General features: G+C 39.7%; 1 protein-coding gene across 3 annotated transcripts in view; it reads right to left on the minus strand.

The window, feature by feature from the left end:
- Positions 1-4517: 4517 nt before the first annotated feature.
- asic1b (acid-sensing (proton-gated) ion channel 1b) overlaps positions 4518-12903 on the minus strand; it is a 167930-nt gene continuing 159544 nt past the window's right edge. For all 3 annotated transcript variants that reach the window (XM_040007458.1, XM_040007440.1, XM_040007448.1), the window contains 4 exons: positions 7576-7667; positions 7189-7268; positions 6495-6596; positions 4518-5798 (listed from right to left, as the gene is read on the minus strand). In XM_040007458.1, coding sequence (XP_039863392.1) covers positions 5703-5798; positions 6495-6596; positions 7189-7268; positions 7576-7667 — 370 coding nt within the window. In that variant the 3' untranslated portion in view covers positions 4518-5702. The remainder of the gene's footprint in view (positions 5799-6494; positions 6597-7188; positions 7269-7575; positions 7668-12903) is intronic.

Raw genomic sequence — 12903 nt, forward strand, 5'->3', positions numbered from 1 at the left:
GTAAAAAGCGTGACGCATGTGGCGGTAATCACTAGGCTTGACTACAAAGTCTCTAAAAAATAAACAAACATAGCTAAAAAAAGTTGAACCCGCAGTCATGTTTGTTTGAATTTTCACTCTCGAACAGAATTTAAAAAAAATCCTGAAAAAACATCAGACACCACATTTTCTTTCATCGTAGGGTTTTATAAATTAGTAAATCGACTCCTTCCTTGTTTATTAGGTGATCTAAATCACAACTGCAGAGACCTCATACTGGACGGTTTTTGAACTGAAACATGACATTCTTTGAATGCATTTTTTAGCATGTTTCATCAAAAGACACGGCCAGTATGAGGCTGCTGTACCTCTGAAGTGGTTTCTGTTTTGACAAGTAAACAACCAGTCAGAACCTTTAACGCACTGGATGTCAGCTGCTGAATCAAACACGTTCTTGTTTCCAGACTTTGATGTTATTGCACTTCCGCCCCAATTAGTATGGAGCTACAACAGTACAAAACATGGCAGCCCATCTGTTTGCATAGCCTGTCTGTGTTTGACTGGAGAGGAGTTGTGTGAGTGCAAACCAGAAAGGAGGGGGGATACATTATGATTTTTTTGGAACAAGGTGAAGAAAAATCCTCATTTATGGGACTCAGAAGCACCACATTGTGCTTCAAATATTCAAGGGGGTTTTACCTTCTGTGTGGGTAAGATAGCAGCTGATTAGGTTTATCCTTTAGAGGAGAGAGCAACTTTGATACTGAACAACAGACCAGGGGGTTAAACTTTTAACAGATGAATAGGCAAATCAGATGTACCGAGTCTGGAATCTTTGAGTGGTGAGAAACCTGACTGCATGGCAATTATTAATCCTCTTAACGAGCTGAATGTAAAGTGAAGCCCAGAGGAGCCGGCCACGGCCTTATCTATGACAAACGGCTGAGCATCCTAATTGCACTGAGAGATCTGACAGGATAAATTTATACCAGAAACGTGACTCATCTGACGTGCAGGCAGGAGTGAGAGGATGAAACAAGTGGGAGTGCCAGCCCTTCTTTAAAAATCCATTTATTTCTGTACAGTATAGATCCAGAAATATAAAGCAGTTCACGGCACATGAATCACAAGTTCACAAGTGGCTGTATTTTAGGGCAATAAGGGTTAACTTTACCAGCAGCTTTCTGCAAATAAAGTATAATGCAATAAAATATAAACACCCAAGCCAAGGTCACTTTTTTCATGCAATGCTGTTATTCTTTATATTTCTATTGGGCAGAAGTATTCAGAACATCTACCTTAATAAAAGTAATACAACAGAGTGCAAAAATACTATTCATACATGACGTCGAGGGAATTTACAGCCTTGGCAGAGGTATGTGGACTGCTTTTGTTGATTGAAATTATAATTTATTTCTCAAATACAATAAAACAGAAGTCTAAGGCAGTACCCAATTTAAGTACAAACCTGTGAAAAATCATTATTTAATATAATATTTTAATAAGTGGACTTCTCCTTTTAGCCACTCGTGGTGAGTGGTTTCATAAGGTCTGTGCATAACATTTCACACTGTGAACAAGAAACCTGTGACAGTTTTACAGTGGTTAACACCATATCAGAGTAACAAAATTATCAAGTAAATAAATAGCTACGTATCAACAGTAACATTGTGCCTAGAATCTGCCAGAGCCAGTCACTGTCTCTTCTTTTACCACTGGGAATACTTTGGACTTTAATTTCCACACCTGTTCCAAGTGTTCCTTCAACCTCTCCTACGTCATGCTTTGTCTTAGCTTGGATTGCCACATGAATCACAACTGCTGTCTTCTGTTTCCCCTCAACCAAAACTGTGTCTGGTTGGCTGGCCAGCAGCTGTCTGTCTGTCTGGAACATGAAATCCCAAAGGACCTTAGCCCTGTTGTTCTCAGCCACTTTCAAAGGTGTTTCCTACTGGGAATTGGGGACTTCTAATCCATGTGGCGCAGATGTTGCTGTACACTATTCCGGCTGCTCGGCTATGCCTCTCAGTAGGTGCTGTCCCAGCTTGAATCTTACATTCTGCTACTGTGTGTTGGATTGTCTGCCTGTCACTTAGGTCCTCTGAGCCTGGTGTTTCTTACAGCTTGATCTTGTACTGCCCCAGTCAGAGGATCTGTGCTGTCCTTTCGGTCACCTGTTTTCAGCCACTGTGTTTTTCTTAATGTAAGCCACTTGGTTTTCTAAGATATTTCCTTCCCCTCTTGCTCATCACCATCCGTCTTCAGCTGCCTAAGGCGCTCTGGTAGCAGTTCATCTTGGGGGGTCATCTTCCTGATGCATTTGTGAATGCTCCTTGTTTCATCCTGGATCATGGCTGTGATGCTTACTAATCCTCACCCTCCCTTGCTTCATTGCTCACAAATCCTTAGGGTGCTGGCCTTGGTCGGACCCCTGCTTTGTGAGGAGTTTTGTGTCTTGACATTAGTGGCATCTCTCTCCTCAGGTGGCCATCTTATTATTGTGTACAAGCAGGATGAGTTTAGGACCCAGTGATTTTTAGTGTGTGTTTGTTTCATAAATGACAAAAGACCGCACGCCACATTGTGAAGCAGGAGTGTCATCTCCTTATTGATGGAGATGACAAGATGTGATAACGGGATTAAGCGGAAATTACCTCAGATTTAAAAAGATCTTGTGCGCGAGTGCATTTTCTGTGATATCAGAAGGCGAGATTAAACTGTCAGCTGTGGGTGAAAACATAAGCACAACAAGTCTCATTAAAATATAAGAACAAACAATAAAGGTTCCCTGCAAGAAAGCCGCCTGTACAGTAAATCACATCCAGCTGGTGATTATATGAGGGAGTTAAAGCCGTTTAAGAAGGACAGACAGTTTGGGGTAGATTCCATTACAGGAGCAACTCTTATATACTGTCCACAGATTGGCTGTGTGTCAACCAACAAGGTGAAAGCAAGGAGGGAGCCATCATCTCAGATATTTCCACTTGCAAGTAAATGAGGGCACAAAGCCCGATGATTTAACCTTATTCAGGGAAAAAAGAAGCCAAGATTTCAAACAACGCAGGAAATTAAACAATTAAACCACCAGATTGCAGGAAACTCTTGCTAATCCAGAATTTTTGGAAAGATTTTCAGTTTCTGAACTCCCGCTGATATTACCACCTCCCACACAGCCCCCACCTGCTTTGCCCTGGAGGCTTATCAGGATGCAGCAAGCATCTTCTGCAGGATTTCTGTCACTGGCAGGCAGTGCTCCTGTATTCTGACCCTCCCCGCAATCTACTGATTCACAGGCTGTTGCTCACACAAAGACACAAATGCCAGCAGGAAATGAGCATCTTTTTTCTTAAAAAAACAAACTTGTTTCATTGTTCTTGACAATGACAATAAATAAATACTACTACTACTACTAATTTGTCTTGTTGGCAGGGCTAACAAAAAACAATAAAACCATCAGGGATAAAAGGCAAAATCATGTTTCAGACATTTAAAACAAGGAAAAAAATGTCATCATATATTGTAGGTGATACGAGCTTTAACACTTGTATATTAATGTGTGGTTACCAGCTGAGGTTTCTACTCTGAATAATAGAAAAAAATGAGTGCTTGCTCTCATTCGATGAACAATGCTGATATGCGGTTCTGCACTTAAAGAAATCATGAAAAAATTATAAAGCAAAAGTAAACTTCTCGTCCTCGACTAACCCCTGACGTCTCGTAGCAGTGGACCGAGCAGCCAAATGAGTACAGGACATGATTTCTGAGGCAGACCGTGGTTTAGGTGGTACTGGGCTCTAATATTCACAGAGTCATGCATCACCAAGCTGCTTTTCTAATATAACTGTGGCAGTTGGCAGCACCAGATGTACAGTAGAATACTGCTGGCTGACTGACAATCTTGATAAAACTTGTATCGGCTGTGCAGGATATTTCTCATCCATCCTTTTGTCATACAGCAGCTGAATCTGTAATCATATTTCAAGAGTACTGTGCTCCAAAATGCCAGTGTTGTGGCTTGAAGCTGTTAAAATGCAGCACAAATGAATGGCTGCCGTAGATAAGCAATATCAGTCTTGCCCCCAAACTCTTTCATAATGCTGATTTAATTCCAAGAAAAATGTTGTATGAAGCAAAACACAAGATAACATGTCGATTGGGGAAATAGAGATAGCAAAATGCCTTGGATGGAGTGCAGAATGCTTAATCAGATTTTCTAAGTGCAGCTCATGATTAAAAAATGAACATTTAAACAGTAACTACAGCTGGAAAATACACTGCTTTGTTTCTGTTTGCCTGTTCAAGCAAAGGAACAAAGAAACAACTAAATTCAGTGAAGAAAACAAACAATTTTCCAAAACGATATCTGCATTTTATTTATGCTTTGATAACTAAATAGACCAGGCTATTACCTGGAAAATGGAGACAGGAAAATCAGGCGCTGCTGAGTGTTTTATATGAAAGAAAGAAACAATCAAAAACAGTCGGATCAACACGATATTAATAATATGACAATATATCAAGAAGAATAGTACGTTTTCTTTTACATCACCTCTACATACTGGCGGTATTGTGCTTTGATAAGACTTTTGCAACTAACACAGATACAGAAAAAAAAATGTAACAACCCCACACAAGGATTTTAGCAATCAATCATTAGGAAACAAAACAAAGAAACAAACAACAACAGAAAAACCCTTCTCACTTCATCCCGTGGTCACATGTGAAAATGAAAAAGAAGTGAAAGAATGAAAAAAACAAAAACAAAATCATAAGAAATGAAATTAGGTGCAGCTGATCCATTCGTGCAATCAACAAAACACTCAACATACCTAATGTTGCAACACTGTCCCTTCACACACACAAACGCACACAGGAATATATGGCATGTATCATTGTCATGTTTCTGTAAATGAGGCAGACTTGGTAAATATAATGATTAAATGTATATAAGTCTATATATTAAAAAAAATTAATCAAAATTAGAAATGATATGAAAAAAAAACATGCACTGGACAAATACAAGCATGCATTTACATGATGAGACCTGAAATCTTCACCAGTACATTAAATGGTAGATGATGCACCTCTACCACCGTCGCCACCTCCACTTACATCGCAACCCCCTGAAAGTATTTCCTGCACACGCAACTACACTCATTGTGAACAAAGATACATTCGCAAACAAAGTACACAGAGTCCAGCGGTTGTTTTATGAAGCACTGCAACAGTTCTAGATGTTGCTACATGTGGAGTAAGCAGTATGAATATTCGTCACACTAGCAAGCCGGTGTTGTGTGAAACCATCATGTGTTGCTGTGCTATATAAAGGCATGGGGGCTCTTTTTTCTGATCTACTGTCTATGGTGAGATAACTGTACATTTTCCCTTATTTATTTCTTTATTTTTTTGTCTTTTGAAAGAGGTCCATGTTGGCAAGGTTTCTCCATGAGCATCCTTTTCGGCAGTAATCCAGAGGAAAAACACAGAAGAGTGCTGCATGAAATGTTCTCCGGAAAAATTACAGATTTTTTTTTTTTTTTTTTAAACATTTAGGACTTCCTCTGACAAATTCTTTGTCACGATTGATTCGTCCATTTTCCTCAGTTTTCATGTAAAAAGTGCATCTGTTAGATTAGTATCAGTTCCTCGCCCTCCCTGCGTTGGACAGTTGTCGTTGTATGGTGGCTTTGGTTGCATAACACGCACTTTCACCTGGGTTCTGCTCAGCAAGTGAAGTCTTCAAAGTTACCCTGGCCTGGATGATGAGGTAGCATATTGCCAGGATACGTTGATGGTGTACGCAGGTTCTCACAAGGAGCCTGAGAGAGAAATGGGATGAGAGAGGCAGACCGTCAAAAGGCAGGTAAGAGAAATGATCAGCAGAAGATATAGCATTGAGATCGAAGGAGCATAAATGTGCAAGAAAACCCAAATAAAAAGCTCATAAACACTTTCACAGGAAAACATGACATGAGCAACAATTCGGGCTGAGATGAGCGAGGAAATAAATTCTTCAGGAATACTTTGAAAAATGCTGAAAATAATGGTGAACAGAAAAGGAGAGGACTACAAAGACAAGATCAGTTGTGGAGAATATCTTTCCCTTCTCTGTCTGAGGTCTGACTTACAATTAAAGTGAACTGGCTTCATTTACACTTGGAAATAAGTGAGCTGTCACACCTTCCAAAGCTTTAATTCCGGCCTGTCCCTGCTGGTGCTGTCCCCCAGCTTTGATTAAATTCCAGCCACTTTCCGCTCTCCTACTTCTCCCTCTCAATTTTCTCCCCCTCTCATCCCAATCACTTTTTCACTCTCTACCGTGTCTCTCAAGTCCCCCCACCCAAACTTCCTCCATCTCTATCTCTTCTCTCTCATTTGCTCGTCTTCCTACCACCACCCCACCACCTCCTTGATCTCGACTCCAGTTGAGAGCAGTGAAGACAAAGCAGAGAGTGTGCCCCTGTCAACGCAATGCCGTCTGACACAGTGAAAGTACTTAACAGCACACTACTGACATGGTGTTTCACATCATCCAGGCTCAGCACAGCTCCCCGGTCATTGTTTTTGCGGCCTTTGTGTTTCTTCTTCATGCACCGGCACACCTTGTATTTGATCACCTGAAAATAGACGAGCACACCTGTTACCAAAAAGTACTTTCTTTTTGCTTCTGGTGAGCATCCAAGTGTTCTGTTTTTGGTTCATCATAGTTCAAACCCACATACTTGACTGGAATAGAAATGTGATTTATTTTATGTATCTATAAATATGCTTGCACGGTGACCCTGCACATGAGCAGTAGCTGCTTTGCTCTGCCCATCTCTCTCTCTCACACACATTTCTAATCAAGGACTAACAGACACACACATAAAAAACACTTAGTACTTCAGTTGTAAGAGAAGGGAGGGAGGAAGTGTGGAGCACAGAGTTACTCTAATGAGAGTGGACATAGACATCCTGACTAATCTAAAATATAATACATCCAAAATGTTAATGTATTCAGCGTTGCTACTGCTAAGATGTGAGTGCCGTGCAGAAATGCAGAAATGGGCTGCAGGGTTGTGAAGGACAGAGCGTTCGTCATGCTCGCTAAAACACGTCCTTGTGCTCATGGTAACACCGTGTGAAAAATGAAATTTTGCCAGCAAGTCATTCTATTTTGCTGGAGTAGCACAGATGACCATAAAAACACAATAGATATTAGTTTTTTACCTCATATAGATAGTCAATGAGTTCAAGAATGGTGAGGATGCTGGCCCCAATGAAGAGACCCATCTGACCACCAATATCACCTGAAAAGAAAAACAAGGAAGCAAAACTTGTACCTGAATACATTCACGAAACACAGGTCGGCTTTCACACACACTTTGCGTCTTTTTTTTACATCTAAAAGGTGAGAAATGTAACAGCAAATATAGACGTTTGCAAATATGCAGTTAAAAAGATTAAAGAGACACTTTTGTGTCTCTTCTGGGACCTGAACACCTCATAAAAAATGCAAGCACTTGCGCTACTGTCATTTTAGATACAAAGCATCTGTCATGCTGCATACTGCACATTATCTCTTCCTAAGAAAACACTTGACAGCCATTTCCTTACCCAGAAGGCCTGCCAATTCATAGGCTTTCTTTTGTTCGATGGTTTCGTAGTTCAGCGCTTCAAAGTAGATATCCAAAACCAGAATGTTATCACTGTTAACAGAAAGGGAAGCAGGCAGTTGTAATTCACATATTTAAAACTAACAGTTTACATTTCAAACACGTTTCTATCAGTGCGTCTTCAGGCAGAGGAGGTGATTGGTGAGTCTGCCACTTCCTGCAGATAACAGAGAAGATGCGTCAAGTTGAGCAAATAACCTGTCACCACTTACTAATTTCCCCTATGTGGGTCTGCCCATTGAGGAATACAAAGGGAAATGATGGTAGCTGTTTGATTTCATACTGTGTTAAAGTCTAAAACTCAGGACTTCAGCATAAAGAAGAAGAAAGGGGATTAGTTTAAAGGCCCAGGGCAAGACAGACTATTATTGTAATTCTTAAATATCCTCTCTCTGGGTGAAGTCAGACTTTACACCCCACTGGGGTTGGGATCAAAACCACAGCTTGACTTTGTAGTTTTCCTTTTTTGGTACATGATTTTCGGTTTTATATCTTAAAATATAAGTCCTGCCTTATAAGACAAGTGATAAGCTGCCAGTCCTAAGATCAACTCTGCTGAAGCCAAGGGCTCATTTTAAATGACTCGATGCAAATTGTAGCTGGTAACATGGTGATAATGTGGAGAACATTTTAAAATTGCGTGAGATCTTATACTTCAGGTCACTCTGACTGCACTGACTTCTTTTTTTAAAGCCCATCAGCAGTACGCACAATGAGTAACAGTCATCAAACACTTTGAGGTCAGTGGGTCTCAGCGTTTATTCACCTGCACACTGATAATTACAAATCAACAATGGCTGTGTTCCATTAAGTGTCCCTGAAAGCCAGCATGTGCAATAAAACGAGCCTAGACCTGGCTCACTCAAATTAATCACAGCCTTCAAGTCAAAGTACAAATGTCACAAAAAATCATTTTAATGAAGGTAAAACAAAATATCATGTTATTATATATGAATGAGTTGGAGTTTTTCAGCCCAGCAGGTTTTTGACTCTGGATGAATTTCAAAAGCATCCATCAGCTTCTGGAAGCTGTGGGAACTCTGTTCTTTCTGTCAGCTCTTGCCAACATTTTACAGTAGAGTGGATGTAATCTGCTGTTCCCCCGTTGGAAACTAGTAAACTATGTGGGCCTTTATAAGAGGATGGTCAAGGTGGCTGATGTAACCCATGAGATTTTGATATGTGAATTGGCAAATTGGATATGTCATGCCCACGGCCGTGGGATTTTTTTTTAATGCTTGGTTGTGCTTTTAAATTATCTGATTTATGATTGACATAAAAACTCTTTCTGAAATGTGAATTAAGCCTTCAGCCAGTCAGCCAAGCATCACTGAGGTTGGGCTAAAGCACTGTAACATTGACACTGCAGCATGAGTACTCACACTTAGCCACTTCAAATTTTTACTAAATAAATGTAATTATTTACCTTTATGTTTCAGTTTCAGCTGCACACCAACACACCTCCCTCAATAGTTTATCCATTTCTTCTGTCCGTTCAGACTGCTCTGGTAAATCCTAATTTGTTCTAAATTTTAACTTTAACTTTTGTGCAATTATGTCTAAAATTTGGTGGAACGGTAACATTGTCCTCAACTCCTCAGATGACCTCCCAGACGAGGCGGCGCACTTACCACTAAACCACCGAGCCCCCTGTATCATGTAGAAACAATACTAAATCAATTGTCCTGCAATAACTGCACAGTGAAAATATTAATATTTGGATTGTCCAAAATCAACAAATAACCTCACCATGCAACACATGTAGATATTCACTGCATTAGCTACACCTGTTCTACTGCTCATTAACACTAATCAGACAATCACATGGCAGCAACTCATCGGATTGAGGTTTGTACACATGGTGAAGACGACCTGCTAATGTTCAAACTGAGCACCAGAATGAGGCAGAAAGGTGATTTAAGTGACTTTGAACGTGGCATGATTTTAGGTAGTAGATTAGCTGGTTTGAGTATTCCAGAAACTGCTGATCTATAAGGATTTTCTTGCACAAAAGAGAAAATATCCAGTGAGTGGCAGTTCTCTGGGTGAAAATGCCTTGTGGATGTAAGAGGCACAGGAGTGACCAGACTGCTTTGAGCTAGCAGGAAACAGTAATTCAAATTCAGTAAGTAATTATGATGAAGCTGAGGAGAGGCCAGCAAACTGATAGGAAGGCAACAGCGACTCAAATAACCACTGATTACAAATAAGGTAATGAATGCACAACCTGATGTTAGCAACATGTGCCCAATAAAGGAGCCAGTTAGTGAATATAAATGATGTAAACATGTTTTATAATCTAAAAACAGTCCCAGAGTCCCAGAGATGTGGATCTGATCACAATCAAATAAAATGTCAATCAAAGTGTTATTTTTAAAAAAAACAAACAAACAAATGCAAATATTTTTAGGCTAGGTGTAATTTGAACATTTACTACACATTCAGTTTTTCCCCAGATCCTAAAAAGACAATTTTTTTCTACCTTTCACGATGTTCCAAATTTAGACATGAACAGCAAAGATTGACAGGCCATATTTATTTATTATAAGATTATTTATTAAAAACTTTTATTTTAAAACTTTATATCAGCTACTTTTACCACTGGTACTGCTTTAGCTCCTGATATATTCTCTGGGGTACAGATGCTGCAGGTTTTCAGTCACTGATCTTCTATCTTGTTATTGTTACTGACATTCTTGGGTACTTTTTCCTGATCTGTAGGCCATCAGTATGGGTTGTCATGCTGAAGTTTCAGTGATGCCTCTTGGCTGTCACATGTTCCTGCTGCTTAGTGGGTTAACCTGAGACACATCTGATCAAAGTTGCTGTCAAACAGTGGATTAAGCTACATGTCTACCTTTCTTTCTCTGTTTGTGGTTTCCAGCAGAAAGACGACAGACAGTCCACTGTCACGGACTTCAGTTTCACATCACCAGAGACTAAGAAGCCGGAATACCAAAACAAAGCTAATGTGCATCAGTATGACACCACTTGGAAATTTGGCCAGTCAAAGAAACGAACTCGATGGATTCACTTGTGTCCACAGGGAATTTCTTTCTGAAGGGAGAAGTGAAAGGTTTTTAACAGCAGTCTGGCTACATATGGTGTAATTATCTTGCCTTCAACTGTTCTGCCGGGAGTGATAGATAAAAGATCCAACTATTATTGTACCCTCTCCTCATTTCCTTGAACTGCTTTTGATCTCTTCAGTACATTTGGCCAAGAAACACTCAATACTTGGTCGATTAATCAAGTTAAGCTCTGAATGCGAGTTCCTTGCTCTATTTTCTCCCCTCGATGAAAAAAAAATCCAAGTTTTAGAAAGTGAAAGGGTTACTACACTCACTGAGGAGCCTTTAAGGAAGTAAGTAAAAGAGAAAATCAACCCGAAACACATCGGTTCTGTTAGACAGAAAAGAGAGTGGGTCATTTAACTTGTTTAGTGGCAGTTTTCTTGTCCTTACGGGTAACTGATATCGATGGCATGAGCTTTTATCAAGAGATTTACATTTCTGATGTAAGCGTGCTTGTATTCTGAAATGGCTTAATCTGTCTTAATCCCTCACAATCAGGACAGCAAGCTATGTTTAAGCCAGTACTGAATTGCTAAATGATGACAGAAAGGAAAATCCAGTGCACAAGTGAAAAAACACACAACTCCAACCAAGTTGCGTTTGGTATATATTTTGTTTCACATGTTTAAAGAAATGAAGAAAAAAAACTCAGTTTGGCTCCTGAATGTTTTCACAGAGCTTTTCCATCCTCATCAAACACAAACAGCACATTTATAATCTACAACCGTACTGCTCATGAAAAATAAAACAATTCTACAGGGTAATCTAACAAGTCAATAAGTCAACTGAAGATGAAATCCATTTTCAATTCAATTCAATTCAATTCAATTCAATAAAACTTTATTGACCCCTAAGGAAATTGGGTTAAGGCTGCCGACCTTTTGCCAGCGCCATCTTACCCTTCCGACCATACATACATTACACAACATTTTCATTTTTTATATAATGACCCAGTAGCTGTACTTTCAGTAAAACGTTACTCCCTTTGGAAGAGTCCAATTTTTGCTATTAGGGGAAATATCTTTAATGCTGGCTTTTGCCAAGTCTGGGACAGAAGATAACAATCTTTGCAGGGTAAAATTACAGTATACACTTACTGAACACAGCCAATTTATTAGGTACACCTGTTCAACTGCCCATTAATACAGCTAACCGGTCAGCCAATAACAGCAGGCAAATGCAGCAACAGTGTGGGCCACAACCAAAGTATGCAGAGCATCTCTGAATGGAGAACACACCAAACTTTGAGGTGAGCTACAGCAGCAGAGGCCCACAGCGGGTGCCACTGCTGTAAGAACAGGAAACTGAACCTTCAATTGTTTTGAAGTCTCAAATTGTCATAGACGAAGTCAAGAAACATGTTTCTTTACACAGGATTTGGAAGGATGTTGCTTGAGAATAGCTCACTTAGGATCAGAATGAACAACATGAGAATACGGAGCCTCGTATCAATGGTTCAAGATGCTGGTGATGTAACAGCGTGTGGGGTATTTTCTTGCCACACGGGGCCCATTAGTGCCAAGTGAGCATCATTAGGCAAGGCAAGGCAAATTTATTTGTATAGCACAATTCAACAACAAGGTGATTCAAAGTGCTTTACAGAGACATTAGAAACAAAAACAAATAAAAAGCATGATTTAAAATTGATTAAAACAAACAAACAAACTAATTAACAAACAAACAAAACAGTATATAAAATCAAAACAGATAAAATCAGAACAATAGATAAAATCAGTAGTTAAATGCAAGTTTTGAAATTTATCATTAGTTGACCGTGTCCATACCTTTATCAGCACATTGTGTGCATCTTCTGATGGCTGCTTCCAGCAGAATAATGTGCAATGTTAAATTATTCTAAACTGTTTTTTGAACATGACAGTGAGTTCACTGTACTCAAATGGCCTCCACAGTCACCAGATCCCAATCCAATCGAGCACCTGATCTGGTGGAAACAGCCGTCCCCATCAAAGTCATTTCATTGCTACGCTTCTTTCTGGAGGTGTGTGCATTTGAAACTTCAAACTCAGGGCAAATACACTTCTGTGTCAACCAAAAGCCCATACAACACTTTTCAGTGGAAGAGCTCGAGTCAACTGTAAGTTAATGGGAACTTAACATTTGACGTAAACTACCTGAATTATTGAGCATGCCACTGGCACCTGTTTATAATTTATTTAACAGACATGAGTTTTTTG

The sequence above is a fragment of the Simochromis diagramma genome, unplaced genomic scaffold, assembly GCF_900408965.1.
Source record: "Simochromis diagramma unplaced genomic scaffold, fSimDia1.1 OVJJ01000320.1, whole genome shotgun sequence".
Lineage (NCBI taxonomy): Eukaryota > Metazoa > Chordata > Actinopteri > Cichliformes > Cichlidae > Simochromis > Simochromis diagramma.